Source organism: Geospiza fortis, unplaced genomic scaffold (genome assembly GCF_000277835.1).
Source record: "Geospiza fortis unplaced genomic scaffold, GeoFor_1.0 scaffold121, whole genome shotgun sequence".
NCBI lineage: Eukaryota > Metazoa > Chordata > Aves > Passeriformes > Thraupidae > Geospiza > Geospiza fortis.
The window spans coordinates 4,119,084-4,143,103 of NW_005054346.1; the positions used below are offsets into that span (position 1 = coordinate 4,119,084).

General features: G+C 40.2%; 1 protein-coding gene across 1 annotated transcript; it reads left to right on the forward strand.

Moving 5' to 3' along the window:
- Positions 1-6: 6 nt before the first annotated feature.
- GGH (gamma-glutamyl hydrolase) lies at positions 7-14,487 on the forward strand (the record flags this gene model as incomplete). Its single annotated transcript, XM_031058648.1, has 9 exons — positions 7-91; positions 872-986; positions 2,390-2,440; positions 5,574-5,658; positions 7,966-8,104; positions 8,886-8,992; positions 9,098-9,188; positions 10,408-10,545; positions 12,700-14,487. Coding segments are annotated over 9 exons (933 nt in total), but the record flags the coding sequence as incomplete, so codon positions are not given.
- Between the last annotated feature and the right edge of the window lie 9,533 nt (positions 14,488-24,020).

The following is a 24,020-nucleotide window of genomic DNA, read 5'->3' on the forward strand; positions in this document are numbered from 1 at the left end:
GCGCTCCTCCTGGCGCTGCTGCGCTGCGGCTCCGCCGCCTCCGTGGCGCGGCGCGACCGCCCGGCGGGGCGCAATGACAGACCCATCATCGGTAAGGGGCCGAGGGGCCGCGCACCTGCCTGGGCCGAGAGGGGAGCGTCCCACGGAGCCGAGGCTTGGCTAGAGCTGGTGTAAGCAGCGTTACGCTGTTTCTGTAGAAGTCAGGCTTGCCTGAGTTACAGTGCTGAGCAGTCATAGCAGGGAAGCCGAGTCTTAGTCAGGTAATTGTGTTTGTGTGGTACCTTGTGACGGGGTGCCGTAATTGATGCCCCGTTGTCTCGGTGCCTGCAGCTCCTCTGGGCAGTGAATGTATCGCTGCTAGCTGGCATATAGGAAATGGGAGCTTAATTAATTAATAGGAGCACGGGTCTTAGGAGGAGCGGCTGAGAACCTGGCGTGGTTTGGGCAGCAGAAGAGAAGGCTCTGGTGCGACCTTATCGGTCTTTACCATTGCTTGAAGGGAGGCTGAAGCCAGGTGGGGGACAGGCTCTTCTCTACAACTAGCAATAGGACAAGAGGACAGACTAAAGCTACCTAGGGGAGGTTTAGGTTAGACATTAGGAAGAATTTCCTCACAGAAGGGGTGATTACATACTGTAATGGACTGCTCAGGGAGGTGGTGGAGTCACTGTCCTTGGAGGCGTTTAAAGAAAAACTGGGCATGGCACTTGTTTCATGGTCTGGTTGACACGGTGGTGTTCATTTGTAGGTTGGATTTGATGATCTCAGAGGTCTTTTCCAAGCTAATTGATTCAGTGATTTTGTGACTTTTCTTTCATTGTGTAGCATTTGCCATGTGTATGGTGCTAATTTTCTTCCTTGGACCCTTCAGGGATATTGTCACAGGAATGTCACTTCGATGAGTACCAGCAATTTGGAAGATCTTATATTGCGGCTTCGTATGTGAAATTTGTGGAATCTGCTGGTGCTCGAGCTGTGCCTATAAGGTACATTTTTTAAATCCTTATGAGTGGATAATAATTGCATTATTATTATGATGAATTGTATGTATGGTTTTAGAGGCACAGAAAGTACTTCTGCTGCTTTTCTGAGTGTTTATTGCTCCTCAAAGACGATTTGAAGATGCCACAATTCTCAGAGTTCCAGAAATCAGAATAAAAGCAGAGTGGAACATATACTTTTTAATACTTCTGCTTAGGTTGCTACTCTCTCTTTGAAAAGTTCTAAATTTTTTTTTAGTAGAATTGCCTTCTGTAGTTTCCATGCATGGTTTTTGAAGTTAGCTATATTCAGTGTACAATGCAGTGCTCCACAAACACACATAAATACCTAGATACATAGATCTTGATATCTTTTTTTTTTTCATATTTTATAGCCCTGGAATTCAGGGAATGAAGGAAGGCTATCAGTACTCCTTTCAGAAAACAAAGTCCAGTTCTATTCAAACTATGGGTCACTATCTTTTTGTATTTTGGTTGTTTGGTGGAAAATTAGCAGAGTAAGTAACAGCTTGTACTGTACTTCATACCAATGCTGAGCTAAAACATTAAATGCATTGAAACCAGATGGTAAAATTATAAATTTCCATACTTAAAAACAGTACTAATACAGCTGCAGAAAAACAAAATAGCATGTATCTACACAGTCCAATAAGAGCACCACTGAAGTGCCTGAATTAGAAGCCAGCATTCCTCATGTAGCTGCTGGAGCTTTCAGAATGTTTGCTGACCAGAAGTTTCACCACTGAGTGGATGCTTCTAATTCTGGCGATTAAGTTACTTGCAGCAAAGCTGAATACTTTCACTTACACCCAACTTATCACACCTCTGCAGAAGTGTGGCCATCTGTGCTGGTTTTGGCTGGGGTAGAGTTAATTTTCTTCACAGTAGCTGGTGTGGGGGTGTGTTTTGGATTTGTGCTGAACACAGGGTTGATAATATAGAGGTGTTTTTGTTATCGCTGAGCAGGGCTTACCACAGAGCCAAGGCCTTTTCTGCTTTTTGTGCTGCCACGCTGGCAGGGAGGCTGGGGGTGCATGGGCGTGACCCACTGTTTGCAGCTCTGCCCTTCTTGGGAATCACTTGGAAACCGGAGTTGCCGGTCTGCAGGAAATAATAACCGTGCCATTCGTGTAAATAGTACATTTTTCAGGTGTCTTGCAGAAGGGTCTCAGAGTACCTCATCAGGAATTCTACCTGACTGGGCCATATTTTCAATTTTGTGGATTGATCTGTTTTAAGTGAAATGTTTCATTTGATTTGTGTCCATTTTACTCTGTTTAAAGCATGCCTTCTGTGTATTTTCTGTCAGACATTTCTGTTCTACAGAGATTATATTTTCGTGGTCAAATATGTAGTATGCATTCTATAATTATTTTTTGTTGTTTCAGATTAAATCTTACAGATGAAGAATATGATAAACTCTTCCACTCTATTAATGGGTAAGTCTTGAGCACTGGTTTTCTGTTGAAAGGCATGATGGTTCTGTTTTTGAGCTCTGCTGTGTTCTCAAGAACATTGTCTTCTTACTCTCTTGAGAGGTTGTGCTGGGCGCTGCAGACATGAAAACATATTCTAAGACACAGAATGCATTATTTCATCCAGTACTGGTGTGCTGCCTTTCCTTCCTTGAGGAACACGTCAGATATCTGCAACAGTGCCAAGGCTCATCTTGGCATTCCCTCATGCTTGTCTGCAGACAGGGAGAAGTGGTATTATAGTATGAGCAATTTTGCAAGTGAGATACTCAACTTCCTCTTTGGTAATGTTTCTGTCTTCCTCATTTTACCTGTCACCTTCATTTTGATGGTTAATAGCACTTGCTTAGTATTTCACCCCTGTTTCTACCCTTTCTTTCCTCTTTCAGTCCTTTTCATATCTCCTGTATTATAAAAGTTTCTGATTTCCAGTATCTTCTACTCTTTTCTCCATGTGTGCCCTCTTTTCTGCTGCTTGAAAGGTCTGTCTTGCCTGTTGTGATTCTGTGTCTTAGGTCTTTGTTAGAAAACCTTCCCGGTTTTCACAGGATCTGTGGAAACTGGCCACCCCTCTGTTCTTCCTTTTAAAATGTGGGATAATGTGATCTTGCCTAACAAATTTTATTGTGGACTAAACAAAGTCAAAACCTTTTATGTTTTTTTAGCCTTGTGCTGAAAGTGCACTTCAGAAGAGCGACATCAGCTGATGCTACACTTCACAGCCATGATGGTGTGTGAGGCCAGAGCATGTGATTGGGCTGCTTGTAGTCATGAGATGAGCATCTTAAACCATGAATACATTTGTTAAGCTTATGCATATAACTAGAATGTTAATCAGCATGAATAGACCTTGCAGATTTAGACCTTTGGCTGTCTGGGAAGTGCATTGTCCTCCTACATCAACATGCCCTGGACACTAAGACTTGGGTTTTTGCAGTCTTGTGCTATAAGCGAGTGTAAGACAGTGATGCTTTTGTCTGCTGTGTTCTCTTGGGGGCAAAATGAATCATTTCCTCCCTTTCTCATGGCTACCAGCTTCACTTTGGTTGCCAAAAGGGCTTTCCACCCATGGGGTCTCTCATTGTTTCTACCTCACCACCTATATCAATGCAGAAGAAAGTGTTTGGAAAGCAGATCCACTTTCTTTATCCTTCAGTCAGAAGTCAATTGAGTTTGTGTCATGTAGGTGAGTGAGGATGGTCTATATTTCCTTCTGTGGCCCTCCACTGTCACCTGTTGGCTTCCATGTTGAAACTGTGTGTAAATAACAAAAAGGAGCTCTGGAGGAAATTACTTATATTCTGTGGAAATTCAGAATAAGGAGGAGATACATTGATCTTTCACATTGTTGTTTGAAGTTGGAAATTATTTACTATTAAATGCTACCTTCTTAAAATCATGACACATACTATATTAAAGACATAATTTTATTAATGTACTCCTGAGGTAGGAATTGAAATGCCCAGTGGAAATCAGCTCTAACGAGGCAGTGATACTGGAATACACGTAGTTGCATTTCAATCTGCTTATGACAATGTCAAGCCATTATCATTGCTACTTAATGGGTTATTTCCTTTTTGCATTAGCAAAAATGACAATCAGTTTTACTAATTAGTATAGTCCAGGTTTTGGTTTGAACAGGTGGAGGGAATTTCCTACCACTTCCAGATAAAGATCACCTTATTTGTCTAAATAGATCTCTGAAGAAGCCTATAATCTGGCCTGTTTTAGAAATACCTTCAGCTGTGTTAATTTTCAGTGTTGACACTGGGAAGTAAAGTTTTTTGTATTTTTGTGACTACTACTTTTCCACCAAATCCTTGATGGCTTTTACATGAACCTGTCCATTATTCACTTGCAAAAAAAAAACAAACAACCCAGTCACAAGGATTTAAATGCATATTTGCTCTGCAAATGCTTGGGATCATTTGAGATGTTATTTGTTTCTAACTGCTTGTTAGTATCTCACTGATTCAGATTGCCATTTTCAGAGCACAGACATGTAGAGAAAATCCTACATCTGTTTCAGTAAAAAATCAACAATTAATGGATATGACCTGAGTAAATCCAATTGAGGTCCTGCAGCAGTGGATTAAGGAATGCTCACACATCCAGTTTTGTTGGTTCTACAGGCACTGTTCCAGTTACAGCCAGGAGAGGCTTCCTTTATTTCATGTTACTGTTTCTGATGGCATTTGATTATTTTCCACGTCATCATGTGTCCATGTGAATTCTCTGCTAGCCTGTGCTGAAAGTTTTTCTTCTCTGGTGTTTTTTTGGGTTTGGGGAGCCACACAGGGAATTGCCATTCCTGATTATATTTTATGGTGGAAAAAGCTTGTGCACTTTTTTTATGAAATTGTCCCTGAGATTGTCTTCCTTATCTGTGTGGGATCCTGTGTGACCAAAGGTTATGGTCAAATGTACTTTTCTTCCTTTTTGATAGGAACTTTTTGATCTTTGTTGTCTCCAATAAGAAAGTCACTATGCCAGGGCCACAATTCTATTTTTCTGAAACTGGACAGAATGAATTGAGATTTGGGCTGGAATTTTAAAGTGGTAGTGACAGCCAGCTGAGTCAGGATAGGAAATGACAGTCATGGCTTGCAACCCTTTTGTATACCAGCTGAAATCTGTGTGTTTTATGTGTTTTCTGTTTACTTTCTTCTTCCATATGTTGTATTAGGTTTGATCTATACTTTGTAATACAGTAACCATTCTTCAGTGGAAGAACACTAAGAACACTATGATTAAGTTAAAGACTGAAACACCTAAATTTGGCTGTCTGCCTGTGCACTAGCCATCCAAACTCACATAATTAATGGAATGCTAATCAGTGCAGCCAGTGGAGCTGACAGGCTGTTCAATCTACCCACCACTCAAGTGTCTGCTCTGGAAAATCTATTTGAATCTCTAGTGACTCTCCTGACTAGATCCCTGCTGTCCATAATGGGAGCTTAGATCCCTGTCTGTAGATTTCTGGAACCTAGACCTAAATAGTACCCTTAAAACTGCTACCAGACATTTCTCTGTGTACATTGTCCAAGTTTTGGGTTGATCACTGTTGCTAATCATATTCTTTGATGTTGCTTTTCAGGATACTTCTTCCAGGAGGTGGTGTGGATCTTAGGACTTCAGAGTATTCAAGGGTTGCTAAGATGTTTTACCACAAGGCCTTGGAGGTAATTACTAAGGAGCAGTTGGTTCTTGTTATTATCACTGTTCAGAGATCAAAATGACAGGTTCATATTATTCACAGTTTTGCAGTGTTATTCAGTGGGTTAACTGTAGGCCTGAAAATAGGTAGCTTATTTCTTGCTTCTGCATAAAACTTCTGAATACCTTAAGATTCAGACTTGTGACACCCACTCCTGTTTTATGTTGTGTTATGGTCTTAAACTCCTAAGTTCTTCTGGTGAGAATGGTATTGTTTGTTCATTGTACCTGAGGCTTTATGACTCTGTGTGAACTTGGCTATGAGGATTTGCTCTTCCGCCTTTGCTGCTGACTTTCCACCAGCAGGCAAGGAAAGTGCAGGCAGTGGCATTCACAGGACCAGTCAGCTGCTGTAATTGAGCTCCCTTTACCCTTCAGTCCCTGTGGCACTAAGGTTTTCGTTCTTTTGTCTGTCTTTATTTGTGGTGAGACTTGCAAAGACTGTCTCAGTTTTATGTGAGATGATTTCATTTGCCTTTCTGGAACTGTTCACTGTGTAAACTGCAGCCTGTGCCTTGGTATGCAGCACTGGGGCAAGGGTTTCTTGTGGTTTGTTGGACAGTTAGGAAATTATGTTGACATTTCACAATGATGAACTGAATTGCCTGTGTCACTTTATGATCAGAGAGACAGGTTTATTAGCTGATATATGTACTACTAGTGACTGAGAGGCAGAAAATATTATTCAGTTCATCCTAGGTAACCCTTTATAACAAAGGATGGTTTTTCCTTGCTGTTTGTGACAATTTTGTGGTTTGATATTCATCTTTCAAATCTTAATTACTATAAAATATTTCTGGTTTCACTTATTTATGATAAGCTACAATAGTCAAGAGTATCTTTGCAATTACAGAATGACTGAATTTTATCTTTTTCTAAAACATGAGGGGTCTTTTTCATTTGCAAATGTTCACAATGAAAAGTTACTTTGATCTGGCTCTGCTTTAATATTAATAGAGGATGTGAAATGCTAATCCCCATTCAAGTCCATAGAATTTTACTACTTAGGCAAAAATCTAAATTAAATACTGTTTTTTGGCTCTTAAATTAGTTTTTAAAATGTGATGTCTTGAGTGTTGTTTAATACCTGCTTAGCCTCCAGGCCCTACTTCATTTAAAAAAAATAAGGGGGGGGGGAGCACAAAATCTTTGTTTCAGTTGCAATGGGTTTTAAACTGTAGTTTATTTTTTACCTTCAATAGTTTTAGTCCTCACTTGTGACTCCACTGTCTGTCTTTCACGTAAGTTCTGTGTCTCATTATACATTAAGGGTGGTCATGAAGACTATGCAGCCCTATCAGCCTTCTTTCTGTACATCTTCCTTGCTTTGCTGTGAGAAGAAGTAGCTCTGTGAGCTTTTATTACCATACTGTCAGTAATGCAGTAGGGGAGCATTATTATTCTGAGCCTGTCATTTTGGCTTTCTCAAAAATGGCTTTGAGCAGCAGCTCTTCAGGGGTGGCGAGTGTGTTGTGGTATGCATAACTTAAAAATGTTTAGAAACAAGTTAAGAAGAAGTAGTCAGATTTCACAAAAACAGGAGTTCTGGAACATCCCAGTCTCCAACATATGCTTACTATCAGATGTAAACCATTTAAAAATGCAGATGTCCACTGTAAGTATGCACTATGCTTAATTAGGTCACAAGAAACTAGTTGTGTTCTTGGTTTTTTGCTTTCTTTTTCTCCTTTTTGCCTTTTTTCATATTGTTTTCACACTGACCTGCCAATTTTTATTCTTTTGAAAATGATTGCCACTTTTTAATGTTGTTTAAATGTACCTTTTGTCTTTTTGGAACACGGGTCTAAACCTGCTAGCTAAACAATCCTATAGGTATGTCATATAAGACCAGAGCTATGCTAGTAGTAGGATTCATGGTTTTTTAATAGTTGGTAGGTACAGACATTGCAAAGGTCCCTTGCTGTGTGATCATAGTGTGCTTTGTAGAAAAGTTTGAATTGTAATGAGCACACTTTCCCTCAAAATGGCGACAGACTCTTCTGTGTCCCTTCTAATGATTGTTTTTTTTTTAGAGAAATGTTGCCATTTTGTGGTTTCTGTTTAGGTTGCTCTCAAAATGACTTGTAGAACAGAACAGTCAGATCAGTATCCACATTAGGCTTAGTCTGCTGCCTCAAAACTCGTATATATCCTTTAGCCTTCATATATTCTCACCTACACAAAAGCAAGTAAAAACAGTAGGAGGTTCTTGTCAGTCTCTTTTCTGTAGATTTTCATTACTGTTTCCTTATGTTGTGCTTTTTTTTTTGTAGGCTAACGATAAAGGTGATTATTTCCCAATCTGGGGAACATGTCTTGGACACGAAGAGCTTACATATCTCACAAGTGGTGAAATTTTACTTGTTCACACCAAGACAAATGGTTTTTCACTTCCTCTGAACTTTACCTCAGGTGAAAAATTCATTACATCTCATGTCTGAGTTTTGGTAAGAGGTGTTGTGTTTTGTTCATGATGAATGTTATGGGTGAATGTTTGTTTGTAAAGTCAGTGCAGCTGTCACTTCTTAAGCAGAGGAATGAGCGCAAGCCATTTGAAACCAACAGCAGTCAGCAAAAACTAAAGTTGTGGCTCTTTGAGTCATTTGAAAGTTCAGACCTACAAAATAATATCTACTTTTCGTTACCAAGTTCACAAAATTCACAGATTCAAAACCTATTAAGCTTGGGGAGCAGGTGATTTAAAATTTTTGAGATCACATCTTTCCTCATGATGAATAGTAGCATTTCTGTCCCATTTGAACAGTACTGAAATCACAGAGATCCCTTGAGATTGAGCCGTGGCACTTGGCAGCACTGCTAAAGTGTGGCCTCTGTTGATACTTTATCCTTTGTGAGTAATTAAAAAAAATGTAGTGTTCAAAAATTCTGTCACTTGTGCTCATTGTGAGTGGAAAGGCTGTTGAAATGAGTGTCAAAAAATGGTGCTTATTTTTTTCTCTCTCTTAGTGAGAACTTTGGATCCTCTCTGGGTCAAGACCGGTAGACAATGATAACAGCACATTGGAAATCTGTTGTAGTTATTTCACTGATATTTGTTGCAGGATATTCTACAATAATAAAGATTTACTGCCAAAAAAGTTTAATACAGTATTTTATTAATTGTCTTATGTCAGTATAAGTCCATCTGAGGCCAGTTTTGTAATGGAAAATACTTTTTTTGTCTTTGTAATAGCTGCAAAAGACAGTAGAATGTTCAGGAATTTCCCTGATGATGTGTTATACGCACTTGCTACTGAGCCATTGACATCAAACTTTCATGTATGGAGCCTCTCCATGGAGGTATTTGATCTTTTTATTTCCTGCATGCAAACTGGTTTTTTTGTGAACACTAGAAATAAATAAACAAATAACACTTTTTCCCTCTTCCCCCTCTCCCTGTCACAGAATTTCACCAATAATGAAAAGCTTCGTAATTTCTATAAAGTTCTGACCACTAACACTGATGATGAAGTGGAGTTTATATCTACCATGGAAGGTAAGGAAATTCATTTCCTTTGGAAACTATGACTGTAGCAACCTTGTTCTTTAGGGCTGTGTTGGCATGGATGTGAATTGGTATTGCAAGTTGTTCAAATAGCAGGGTGAGCGTCAGCCCTGTCAGCGCTCTGGCTGTGAGGAGCATTTCTGTTTGCAGGGATATTTTATCTTTTGAGTACTATGAGCCTTACTACTCCTCCCACCCACCATTCCCCTTCCAGATATGCTGTTACACGTTAGCACTGGCATATTTGAGTGCTGTGCTGTGAGCTGCACAGCTCTTGTGCTGCAGTAGTTGAATCCCTGCACAGTGCCTCTGTCAAGCTGTGCCTGCCAGCTGCCTGCTTAGGCTGGCGTTTCCCTGGTGCTCCTTGTTTGCTGTATGGGAAAAGCACTGCAGGCTGCTGAGGGAGCAGCAAATACCCCTCATTACCTTAGCAACAATGCTGGTAATTGTCATCCTCCAAAAGCCTTTTGCATGACTTGTTTTGTCTGTTTTGCACTGGGCTTGCTCAGCTCAGGAAACAAGTTAGCTCTTCAGGGAGTGTTTTATCTTCATGAGTGCGCCACTAGCAGCCCTGTCGTAGGACCCAGCTGTCACCAATGGGATTTTTCTGTGTGGCATCCTGGCTGGCCTCCAAAAGAGAAGAATAGCTCTTTGATCAGCAAACCTGATTAGGCTAATGACAGGCATCACCGTGCCTGCAAGCAGTTTATCACAGAGCAGCCATCAGCTGCTGCACCGCTATTCCCTGGAAGAGAGCTAAGGATTGACTCCCCCAAAATGTATCAGGCCTGGGAGCTGCCCTGGATTGACTGGGCCTTCAAGGAGATATGAGGACTTGGATCTTTCCTATGGAACTGGCATTCTGTATGGCTGGGAATGCTGTGTGATGCTGGCAAGAAGATGGGAAGCTTTGAGAGTGATATACTTCAAACATTATTTTTTAGGGTGTATATACGTTAATTATGAAATGAATAATCAAAAAAATCATGTACAAATATTTTCTTATGTGGAATGAGACCCTTCTTTTACAGTATATTTTTCCTTAGTTCTACTATGACTTTAACGGTGTTTCATCTTGCTGTTTAAGCTTTTGTGAAACTGTTAATAAGTGAAGTGTATTTGTAGCTTATCCTCTAAGTTTACTTTGCAGTAAGATTAATTACATTATTCTTAAGGCACGCACCTTTACACACTTTGTGTTTTGTTGTAGCATACAAATATCCAATTTATGGCATGCAATGGCATCCAGAGAAAAACCCTTTTGAGTGGAAGGATTCTCCAGGCATTCCACATTCTCCATCTGCTGTAAGAGCAGCATATTATATGGCTGATTTCTTTGTTAATGAAGGTAAAAAGTTTATTATCTATAAATGTGGGGGGTGAGAGTGAAGCATTACTCAAAAACTTTGAAGACACTGACTTCTTTTTCAGCTGTCAAAGTTCAGTACCTCGTAGTGCTTTCTAAGAAGATTATTCTGCAAGCTTTATAGGCTTATAAAACACCAAAGGATACTAGAAATAGAATGGCTTAGTGAAAGTAACATCAAAAGGCCAAACATTCCACAAACTCCCTTCACCAGGCTGGCTCTAAAGCATTGTTCTATGACTTTCTACCATTTCAAAATATCCCTGTAACATTTTGGCCTCTCTTGCACAAAGACAATAAAACAAAAAAAGTACTCCATTCATAATTCCATGGGCTTCTTCAGTTCCAAACTGCCTTGCAGTCATTCAATGTGTTCTCAGTTTTTCTTACAAAATGCATACAGCAGGACTATAAATAGGGCTTGGGCAGTATGGATGTGTCAGAGGGGTGCAGTATGTGCTCTACAGTTGTGTTCTATAGACATCACAAGGAGTTTTTGAATTTTACAGAGCTGCTAATTTATTTTTTGGTTTATACTCTAAGAATCTGGACGTAACTAATGCACAATATTTTGATAGTTTATGACACTTCCCATCTGTTTGTTATAAATAAGCAGGATATAAATAGAGGAGTGTTTGAAGGAATCAAACTTTATTCCTTAATGTATCCCTACTAAATCATTCTGCTGGACTATTTTATGAAATTGTCTTACCTCCTTGATGAGGACTATGAAGAACATAATAATTAAGCTGGTTGAGTTTGGTCTCTAGACTTAGTCTCAAATCAAAAGAGTTGATTTAATGAAGAAACTAGATAGTGATGTAAAAAAATGCAATTTGTGCTGACCTGGTCAGTGAGAGTGTAGAAATAAAATTTGCATTTCATACAAATTCAAGGTGCTTTTTAAAATAAATAGTCCTATTCCTCTTTGTGAAAATGTAGCAAAACCATTTTCATAGGGAGCTTAGGGCCAGACAGAATTGGGCCTCTGAGCAGCCTGGTCTAGTGGAATGTGTCCCTGCCCATGGCAGGGGGATTGGAACAAGATGATCTTTAAGGTTCCTTCCAACCCAGGCCATTTTATGAGATGGCAGACTATGATAAAAACAAGGAGGGAAACAGGAGAAAATACAGTATAAGTCTGGTTTTAATTTTGTAGTCTAATACTAGAATGCAGTGTGTTCTCTGGCTTTGTTTGCTACTTTCTCAAGTGTCTGTCTGCAGACTGTACTCCCAATAGAAGTAAGCTTGCTCAGGCCATTATCCAAGTTAAGTGGAGCACAACAAATGCCAGCTCTGCCTGTAAATCCAGTTGAGGCACACTGCCTGTGAGTTCTGTTACACAGGTAGGTGTGCACATCCAAGGAGCTTGTGAAGAGCGCCACACAGATGTGTCATTAGCTTTTGGATCTACTCACCTACAATTCCAGTAGAGCAAACTTTCTTCAGGCAGCGTTGTCCACCCCCATCTCTTCTACTAAATCCTGAATTACTCTTCGTGGGCTCCCCAGTGCCTCCCCCCTAGCTTTTGGGGAGCTACTGAAGCATTAGCTGCTCCTACTGAGTACTTCGTATCATAACTTTGCAATGAGTAATTGACATTTTTAGCTAATGTAAGGCAGAATATCGTCCCTAACTTTGAAAATAAACCACAAGATGAAAAATGTAAACTGTTTTCAGCCAGTAAAAATATACTCATGTGTGATCACTTAGGAACTAAGCCATTCTACTGAAATACCATTTTTATATCCATCCATCATTAATTTTAACTTCTGTAGAGTTGCCAGCTTGATAAACCAGGTGAGAATTCAATTTTATTGTTCTCATCAGCACAGTCCATGCAGCTTTCAGTAGGCTGATGGTCTGATGCATTTCTTTTATAGTTAAAGGTTTTTCTGGTAGATACTGCCAGTATCTCATGGATAACTATTTTTTACAGTCTTGGCTTTAAATTCCCCCTCTCCAGTTATAAAATATGCTGTAACCAGCTTTCTGAAGCTGTATCTTCACAGTTCTTCATGTACAAGCTACTGTAATCCCATTTGTTGCTGTGCTACACAAAATAACTTACTTTGCCAAGATAAATATTGTTGAGAATAATATTAAAATGATCTGTACTTTTACAATGTTTTACAGCAAGGAAGAGCATGCACCATTTCTCCAGTGAAGAAGAGGAAGCAAAAGAATTGATCTATAATTATAATCCAGTTTATACAGGAAAATTTTCTGCATTTCAGCAAACCTATTTTTTTGATTGAGTATCTTGTCAAAGGTGCAGTGTTGTTATTTATAAATAGAATTATTTGCCAGCATTGTGTAATTAAGCTGATATAATGACAGAAAGCTAGAACAGTTTTCTTTCACAATGATTTATTCTGTGTATCTTCTGCACTATTGAAACATTAATATATAAATTTACATTCAATAACATAATAATCATCTTGGATCACACTTTAAGACAACCTACAGAAAAATGTATTTTCCTTCCAGGAAAGAGGACTTGACTATGCTTATAAACTTTGAAGTAATCACCTTTGGTACAAGAAAAAGCTTTCATATATTTTAAAATATGAGACTTATCTTTGTAAAATGTTGTGGACTATGATAGAAATCAACTCTTAGATACATTGTGTAGTAAAATCCTGTCCTTTTCAAATGATTTGACAAATGAGACTCTTGGATTTGTCATAGATAAGTGTATGCAGCCAAGTTCTTGACAGGGACTCCTTTGTCATTTCAAAAACTGACCAAAGTAGTAAGTCATGATAGCAAACAGATTTTTTTGCCTAAGAAGTGCATTATGTCCCATTTGTGAAGCTTTCTCTTGTACATTGAGCATTATTTGAAGTCCTTATACCTTGTGAGGCGTTTGTATCACAAATATCACATAAAAATAAGTAAGTTTGGAGGGCATAGTTCAGTGCTGATTCCACTTCCAGTTCTTTTCAGTTCAGTTTTATACATCCTCCAAGAATTTGTCTTGGAGTAACTGGAGACTCCAGATATGAGATGCAGACACTTTGTATTTAAAAGAATGTAAACTTAATTTTTTCTCTAAGGTGTCTGACTTTTCCCATAGCTGGGTAGAATTTTCACTTGAAGTCAAGAGGTAGTTTGTTAGTAAACTATGTTTGTTAGTAAACAAGGTAGTTTCTTTCTGTCTTGTTTAATAGTTTTGTGCAGCTAGAACTTAAACAGCAGATGAATGTATGTGAGAAACCTGTTAAAGGTGATACAATGTGATAATAGCAGTTGCATGCAATACACCAACACTCTCTTCTCTCTGCTTTGCTCCAGACCTGGTGAAAGTTTTGTTCAGTGGTTTTGTGTGTTGTCCAAGAAGGAACTAAGATTAGACAATCAAATGTAATTCTCCTCTCCAGCATAGCTTCCAAACTCTTGTTTACATTAACAAGGATTTGGAGTTTATGAAGAATTCAGGTTTATAAACTTCAGCTCTGTTTTGTAGAACTTCATTCTCTCAGGTACCATATCTGAATAAGTCTGGTAAGTTTCTCAGGTTTTTCAAGTAAAACACTCTTTAACTTGTTCTTTATCATGAAACAACTGCATAACAGAATGTGAAATGCATCAGTTAGAAAAAAGCTATGACGAAACATTAACTGTAACTAGCAGAAAAATTCTAGGTAATTACAAGCTTAAAAATGAGATGTTTTTACATTTGTCATATCAGCCAACTTAGTAAATGGTTATCTTTTCTTGCAAGGCAAATGTCTGCAGTGGTAGTAATTAGTTCCTAAATGTGTAACTATAAAGAGTATTATGTGTAATATGATGAGAGAAGTTTATATATTATGAATTTATATAATGTGTCTTTCCTTTGTACGCTTTCTCTTGTAAAGCCTTATTTGATGATATGCATGATTTTCCATGATACATGGAATAAACTTTCTTTCAAGCAGACTTGTATTTTTGTCATCTTTTAGATACCACCGATGAAGCACTGATAACAGTGATTGTTTTCTTGTTTCCATTTGTGATGGTCATGAATCAGGAGGTTACAACCTGTATCTGCCTTCTGTGGTTGTGCAGCAAGTCAGGGTCAGGATGAGTGAGGTCCATGGCCCAGCACAGGCATGCCCAGAGCACAGGTACCCTTGCACAGGGCTTGAGCTTTAATGCACTTTAATGTTCTTGGCTGCTGAGACAGGGGCAGGAGCTTACAAGAAGGCTGCCCACAGATCATTCTCACAGAGCAGGCTCACCCAGGGGCAGTGTCAGACCTTGCTCAACACAGGCAGCCAAATCCCCACGAAAGTGGGAAGGAGCTGCATCACTCTCAGGGCTCTGAAAGCTGTAAGCAAAGAAATTTCTGTCTATTCCTTATAATACCCGATATCTTCCGTCATGTTCTGCAGCCAGAAACAAACTGCGGAAACCCAGAATTGTGTAGCAGTCACCTAAAAGCGAGTTTAAAACTTCGTTTTAAGGAAGCCCTCCCCTCTCCTCTGTTTTGTACAATAGGGTTTTTCATTGCACAGACAGAACTCCTAACACAGTTTTTAGAAATGCTAGAGAGAGAAGAAGAGCTTGTGACCATAGTCAGCCTATTGAGCCTGGTGTATGAGCCTAACCAACTTGCTTGTTGCTGTGTGGGAAGAACATCCATTGATCAGCAAGGTAACCTTAATATATGTCTTGCAGACCATATTAAATAATCTCTAAGAAAAAAGTTTGAAATAGTTTCCTCCTTGGAGTATTCTGCTCTTCCCACTAGATGGCCTCCAAGAACCAGTATTTTCTGCTATTTTGTAATGGGGTGTGGTTGTGTCTCTCTAAAGTTGAGTAAGATATTTACTGTACTATGGTATGTAGTGGGGTGTTTGGGATGTGGGGGAAGAAGAAGGGACGAGACAATAGGACTGGAATCTTACTAGCAGAACTGGGCATATTGGCAGGATTCCATGAGAGAGTCTGTGAGCATTGAATTAATTCAGCTGGGATTAAATCTTGTTTCCAGTGAATATTTAAACCATTCAAGCATTAGCTGGAGGTGGCTGGAATTACATCTGTCCTTCCCGGTGGCTGTTCCTCCCCTTTAGCTATAGAATCTGTCTTGGTTCCATTTCCTATAAATATGAAACTAGCTCATGCAGAACAGGACAGACAGCGTAGAAGGGAAGAAATGAGAACTTGATCTCAGAAAACCTTTGCCTGGGAGGCAGGAAAGACCAGTTTGAATTCCTTCAGGTAAGGAAGAAATTAAATGGAAGAAACATCCTGAGTAAGTGCTGTAAGTATGGAGTTAAAGAATAAGAGGAAGAGCTTGACCCACAAGCTTCATTGTGAGGAAAAACAAATCACAAAACAACTTGCCCAAACCCCCACCACTTTTGGGCTGACAAGCTATGCAAAATTCCCTGGCAAGGTAGTGAATCCAAAGCAGAGATTACTGTCCAAGCACTTCTATGTCGAATACCATATTTTTAGGTTAACTTTTAACCTTTTCCCCTTTAGCATCAGTGCCACCATATTCATTGCTGTGGATACTGCTCAACAAAGCAATATTGAAAGCTGGTCTGTACTGGGGAGATTTCTATAGAAATTAATGGCCTGTTAGGAACAGTGAGGAACCATCAGGAACAGCCTGATGGTTCTTGCCTTGGAACAGTGAGGAAAGGATGGGGATGGTTTGAACAATGAGGAAGAACAATAAGGAATGATTTCCCATTTATGTGTTAATCCTGCATTGCCCTTATGAGCCAGGAGCCCTGAAAGAGGAATAGCCATGTGTGTAATCAGGTGGCTAAAGTCTGCATGCCAGGGCTGAAACAAGAATATTTGGATTTGAGGTGGGAATATGTACACAAGGTTTCAGTTGTTTTATCACAGGAAATAATATTTATCTGGGGTTGCATGGGTTCTTTTGGTTTTTTTTCCTACTGTGTAGTTCCCATTCATGTATCTGGTGATGGTGTTACCAGAAAAGCTATGGGAATTGGCTAGGGTTCAAGTCCACTAAAGTTTCTAAGTGCCTTTTCAAATTATTATGGTTTGAGTACTTATGTGGAAGACAGATAGAGAGATACTGTGAAGTGATTGATTACCTTTCCTTGTTAGCCTTGTGTCTTTCCCCGGGGCGGGCCTCTTCTCTAATCCACTGCTTATTTATAGGGCAAATAGTGAAGTTTATCCTGCCCTGAGCCACCTGTTGATAAGGATACTGTTCCAGCTTTCATCACTTCCTCATTATATCTGTTTCAAAGAATAAGCAGTATGTTTTAAGAGCCAGCTTCCTCTTTTAGTTCTTATATAACCAAAAAAATTTCCAAGACAATTTCATCCAAAAAAAAGCCTAGACTGTTTAAAAATAACTGTCACTATTTGGAGGAGCACTTGAACAGAACATTCACTCCAGACTTAAGCAAAAACCCTGTGATTATCTGATTTTCAGAGATGTAGTGAACGAATATCCCTTGCAACTAAGCTTTCTGTAAATGAAAAGCAAAAAAGCAGAAAACCCAAAAGGTTAAAAGAGGTAAATTCTAGCAGTTGCTTCTTCTGAGCATCAAAACAACTGGGTTGAATACTGTGGGCTACTTTTTGGGGTAGAGTTTATTCTCTTCGCATAGTTTGGATGGGACCTTGTTTTGGATTTGTGCTGAACACAGGGTTGATAATTCATGGATGTTTTACTGTCTTTATCTCAACCTATGAATTTTCTCAGTTTTACTCCTCTGATTCTCCCCCCCCACTGCTCTGTGGGAGGAGTGGCTGTGTAGGGCTTTGGGGTTAAATCACAGCAGCTTGTGACTGTGTAGCTTCCAAGCTGCCTTTGATGATCTTTTTCACTGTGTGCATGCAGGTTTAAGAGCTGATGTTATATGTGTGTAGTCTCTTGCAATTTTCCTGACGACTAGATCAGCAAGATCAGAAAGACTAAAACAGCAATTTTCTAACTGGAAACACATTAGGAAATTAGTTTCTCTGTATGACTTCTTGAGGCACTGATTTAACTGGTTATAATGACCTTAATTCAACTGAAGAAAGGGAAGTTTGAACTTCATATCACTGTACTTGACCAGGATTTACACAGCAAGTCTTGAACTAATAATGCCTAAGGACCTGCTTTTACAAAAGACAATGGAACGTACTAGTCTGATTAATTGCTCCATTATTATTGTATTAATTACTAATTTTAATATAGTATAAGATTTAATTAATAATAATGTTGGTGGCATTATAGAGGAGACACAAAGTAAAGTGAAGAGGCTACAGATGATTTCTGAGATTTTTCCAAAGAAGCCATGTCAGAATGGAAGTAGACCAACATTTTTGGCCAAACCCATTTTCACCCTGGATGAAATTAATTCTTTCCATTCTTGTAGACTTCTAAATTCATTGCTGGCATTTAAACTGTTGTACCACTGAGGGAGTACATTTGCAGGATCTAATCGCAGGTCTAAACATGTCTTGGGCTTCCTGAGGAAAAGAGAGATACCTGAGGGGCCTATTATCTGCTTTGCTTTAATTTGAGGTATTTGTACTGATTGTTTCTCATTAATATTTGCAATGAGCATCTCAGTCTACCACTTCAACAAAAAGAACCACTAATTCTTTTGTTTCTGGACTTAAAACTGAAACAGTTTTCTATGTTCTTTAGTCCAATTATCTGAATACAACAAAATTTTCCTCTTTCTAGGAACAGAAGCTAGTTCACTGTTCATCCCTAGGCTCTTAAACTTTATTTGGGTTTCTCATCAAACTCAGGATGAGTTTGTTCCCATCCCTGTAGTTTTCCCACTTAGGTTCTTGCAGACCGTGCTACCTTGTGGCTCCTTAGGGAATTTAATTACTGTACCAGAATGTCAAGGCAGCAGTTACTACTTCTTCTAGCAAGAGCTACCATAATCTTCCCAAATTACTGACTGTTCTGCTTTGGATGCCTGCAAATGGGGGAACTGGCTCCATGAGCACACTGGATGTTTGAGCAAGCCCTGTATCTCCCTGGCCAGTTTGTGTCAGCTGAAGCTGAAGCTCAAGCCATAGCAGCCCAAGATAATGCTTCCACGCAAATGTCTTTCATTTCCTTTTATTCTTAACTGTCAAGACCTTGCCTTCCCTTAGTTGTTTTTGCAAGGTTTCCCTAAGAAATCAGTTCAGAATCTGTCAGCTGTTTTCTCTTTGTTTTCCACACCCAGGGAGTCAGGCACATGAAATTAATTCCTCTTGATTAATTGCCACCTCTTTTAACAAAAAGTGAAACTTGAGATGGCAATATACTGTAGCTTTTAAACTATGCTTAAAAGAAGTGAGTGGGGAAAAGTTATCATAGAGATGAAGCATGTATCTTTATGCATTAATTTTATTTTAAGAGAAGCTGAATTGCATAACATCAGCATGGGGAATGCCAGTCCAGGCAATAACATCTGTCTGAACAGCAGGGCTTGCTGGGCATCTTTTGTTTTCCCAAATTTCTCACTTGCACATTTTGACTGCAGGGTCCAGGGTGCCGTATAATATACCATCCTTCTGGCAGCCATTCCTGCAAATGCTCAGCATGGATAGTGATGGTCACTCTAGGACTTTGGTGCTAAACTCAGTCTCCCTCTGAGGCTTGGCTGTCTGTGCCGGTCAGGCCACAGAACGGCATGGGACAGGAATACAAGTCACGTGCCAGGTGATGTTTGACAAGTCAGGGTTTCACAAAACACAACAGTTCTGTCATGTCTCACTCATGTTTAGGCAAATCAGGAGAGTTTCGATTTCCCAAGAGAAGAGCAAGCCTGAGGCTCATATCCTGCACTGCCGCGCCAGTGAGTGCAGACACGTGCCCAAACCATGCCATGTATTTTTGCTGTTCAAAAGGACTTTAAGTGACTTTCAGAAAGGTTATTAGGTGTCAAATAATTCTCTTTTAAAATTCATTCTTTATAAGAGAAAATGAATACCTATGTAACACAATGAAATTACTTCTATGTAGAAATTCTATCCAAGGAGGATGGTGGTGGCCATGATAAACCTCCTGGGCACTATCTGAAACTGCTCATCCATGCAGTGTCATTGCTAACAAAGCCTGTGTATATTTTGAATTCCCAACCTATTTGGTTTCTGGATGACATGAAGCAGATGTCTGCTGGGATCAGTTGTCCCCAGGTTAAGGAGAGGGAGCATGTTTGCACAGTGCCATTAGGGCTAGGGTTTACTGTGGGAAGAAAAAAATCCTGTTAAAAAAGAAAACAAACCAAACCAAAACTGTCTTCAGAACAGAGCTTTATTGTCCTGCTCAGTTTTCAGTTACAAGACAGATTGACCCCATGTGGTAAATGAAGGTCTAGACTGACGTTTTTCTTGTGAACTTTGCTGCAGCCCCTAAATCACTGCCACACATCATTTTTATTTCTGTAGCACAATTTATCTCCTGCTAAGCTTGCCATGACTTCAGTGAAAGTTTTTTTTTAACTCAGGGCCATAATGTTGAAGAATATAATGCAGACAGATGGATGATTAATTGTATGAGAAGTAATTAAAATGAAACATGATCTCATACTTTCATGTGTAGCAGAATTTTTGTTATTTATCTTGCTCTCTGTGTCCTGCAGAACTTCCTGATAAATTATCATCTAGATACCAAGATTTCAAACCAGACAAGAAAAATTAAAGAGCTTCATTTATGCAATTTGAAATTAGACTGTGGCTCTAAAAAATAAAGGCAATTAAAATTTGGGATGTCTCAGCTGCCTGATTAAGCATCTAACAAGATGCATGACTGACACTCCTCTCCAATCTTTATTTATTTGTTTATTATTAAAAAGCTCCTCAGATGAGTATAAGCCATCTGCTGCTCTCAGATTCTCTGAGCCTTGGTATATTATGCATGTGTAAAGCATTTTCATTTGATGCCATTAACTATGGAAATTTCAGAATGAAAATTTCCAGTAGAAAAAGCTGATGCTTTCTAGACATTTCTGATAATGGCCCAATCTTTCCTGTTTTGTCCCCAACATCTCTATTTTGATCATTACAGACAAGCTGCAGACTGCTTTGGTGTGATGAGTGACACCAGCCAAGTGACAGCAGCCAGGCTGGGTCAGTGCCAACGTCTTTGGGCTACTTAACCTGGTTATTTCCTCAGCTCAATGTGGAAGCTTCCACCTGGAGATGGGGCCCTGGCTCAGCCACAGGACTGCAGAGCAGCTGGAACCTGGATCATGGTGTATTGAACATCATGGTCTAACAGTGCCAGGATGGGCAGGAGAGTCTGACAGCCTGTGAGGGGTTTCAGATGGAGGAGGATGCTCTGTTTGCTGGTGCTGGTGTCAGACAACACCCAGGGAGGGACTTACTTGGGTGAGCATCCCAGCTGGCTCCCAGCTACACACCCCCTGTCACGACTACAGGAAACTGAACTATGCCTTAGACCTGCCCCCTTCCCCTCTTGCAAGGGCAAGGAAAGCCCACAACCCTTCCTGGGCACAAGCATGCTTGCAGACAGGTGTGGGAGGAAGCCCAGCCTGGGTCAGGTTCATCCAGATGTGCCACACAGCTGGCAGTGAGCTGCCACCCTCTCCTGACTCTGCTTGCCTTCTGCCTGCTGAAAGCTGCTGTGCATTTCTGCAGTAATGAGCATGCTGAGCTTTGCTGGGACAGCTGCTGTATTACAGCAAACACATGGAAATGAGAAGGAATACATCAACACCATGAAAGAAACTGGCCCTTAGCTCCTGGATGGAAGCTGAAGGAAGACATGGCAGCTGCAGCTGGTGAACACAGTGTTATTTCAGGCACTGGACTTTCCAGCTGACATTTGTTCTTGATTTGAGCATGTACCTGTGGCTTTCAGTCATCTGCCTGCCTGCCAGTGTCTGAAAGATGGAAATCCCTGCCTTGTGGACCAGGATGGGGATGGAATAGTTATCTATCATTTGACCTGCAGTGTTAGGAATCTCCTTCCACCAGTAAAATTCCAGAATCCTGAATTCTGCAGCAGTGAGCCTGCTGTGTAGCTGCAATGCTGTGGGCCTCTTCAAGCCCCTTCAGGGAAAAAGTGGTGGTGAGGAGGCACCACTCTGATGAGTGAGATGTGATTCCATCATACCAGGCCCCATCACATCATAGAAATGCCTTTCTCTGAGGCATTTGCCCTCTATCTGTGCACTGCTCAGCTTCCTCCCTCCATCAGTCAACCCCCTTGGCCCACGGAGGGGAAGTCATTGGTGCCACACAGCAAATATTTTATTTCACTGAAGAAAAAGGTGAGACTGGAGCATGTAACTTCTCATTTGTGAAGAATGAAATCAACTTTCACATCAAACCCTGTATGGCTTGGGCTTGTCTTTACCTACAGTTGCACCAGGGCTTCCCACTCACCTTGCAGGAGTAGCCAGGACCTGATGCAGATATGTGGGGCAGGGTGAGCTAGACTCATCTGAAGAGGCAGGTGAGAGTTATAGAAGCTGGCAGGTGTAAAGAATAGCTGTGGAGATTATCCAAATGTCTTGCTGGGTCCAAGTCTTGATTTTTATTACTGTCACGAGGGCTGGTTTCAAAGACAATTGCCTGTAGCTGTCCAGGGTGCCCAAATAAGAACACACATTAATCATGCTGTGTCCAAGGTACAGGTGCATTGTAGCACCAGACTTAATTTTACTGTACCAATAGTCTGTATATTCATACTGAACAAATCAGTATGGTTGTTTGTTTGCAGATGGATCAAAGCTAATACTCCAATATTAATAATGAGACCAAGTGGTGCCAAGCAGGTGCAATTTCTGGGCGGGGGAAAATGACCATGAAGTAGCCCTACACAAAGGATCTCCATAATTTAAATTCTGTTTCACTATATTATACACTTTACACTGTATTTTCCCCCTACACCTCTTTATTGCAGTGTGGTTTTTGGCAAAGTCTTTTTGTCTGCTTTGTAACAACATTTAATAAATTATTCTGGGTTTTGTTTGATCTTACAAAAATAATAACAGCAAACCTACATAGCACTGAGTTTTGGGGAGAGCAATGGGATGTCATGAGGTCTAACTGCAGCAGGCATATGGAATACTAGTGCTCACTTTTTGTCTAAGCACTGAAGTGGATGCAAAGCTGGGGAGCCTGAGGACTGTGTCGGATTTTCTTATAGTGTTTTCAATCTTTAGTGTTTGAAAGCACTCTTAACTACAATGGAGACTAGTATGTTTCTTCTTGAATCTTTTAACCTATTCCATGTGTGGTTTTGTGGCTTATAGCGGTTTTTGTTTGTTTGGGGTTTCAGCATTGTGTTTGTTTGTTTGTTTGTTTGTTTGTTTTGGTGGTTTTTCTTTTCTTTTTGTTTGGATATTTTTTTAACATCTCTTACTTTTCCCCTGAGGGAAAAAGAGACATAGGTAAAACCCAGTCCTGTAAATGACAAGTTATTTTTAGTTCCTGAACTCTTCTATGCTTAATTAGTTTATGCAGCTGAAAATGAAAAGGAAAACCCCATGCCCTAGAGTTATATGTGTTCATGTATAGCACCTAATATCTTAAATCCCTTCATTTGTCTCTAAAGAACACCCATTAAAGTTGTGTGTGGAGAAAATGGCACAATCTGTTGCACATAATCCTCACACTTTAAAAAGTACAAATATTTTTTATATAAGTGGGCACCTTCACTGTCAGCCTGCACACATCCATAACATGCCCAGAAATAGGCATCAGAAACCTAAATGCATTTTCTCGTATTTTCTCTCATCACAAACCTCATTTTCTCTGTTGGTTTCCTACATACCCCTTTCTGTTCTCTTGTGTTTTCTCCTCTCACAACCCATGGAATTCATCTCTCCGTGACTGGCATATTTTTTCTCAATTGTCACTTCTTTCTGAATATGGAATATTCCCTTTCTGATGTCTTCTTCTCTGATGTGTTTTTCAAAATCCTTGTCCCTGGCCTGTGCCAACCTTGCCAGGACTCAGAGCCAGTCTGACTGAAAACCATTCTGAGGAGAAAGTGGCAATGCCACAGCCGTGGTGGGCGAGGGCTGGTGCCTGGAGCCCTGTCCCGTGTCCCTGCTCTGGGTGATGCAGAGCCTGAACAGCTGCTGTGCCCTCATCTTTGCCAAGCACAGCTGTGGGCACACCCTGGCCCCCCTCTCCATACTAGACTTGGGGGAAAAGGGGAAAAATGAAGGAAATTGATGACAGCACAACTTTGCTTTTGGATTGAGGTACAGCCTTGATCCTTTGTCTTTGCAGCAACATGACCATCTGGAGTCAATGGAAATTGAATCCAGAAGGTGGACTGGGATCTGCTGGCATGGCTTCCATGCTTGGTAGTCAGCAGCTCTGCTAAATTAAATAAGCCAAATTCAGTACAACCTGTTTCTGGGAGCAAGTGCAACATAGCTATTACTATTCTCCTTCCACAGAGCGTGATACCAAGTGATTAGATATGACAGTGCAAGCCCCACAGTGTCACAGCCACAATGCAATGAGGGCCATGAGGCTGAGGTCTCACTCAGCAG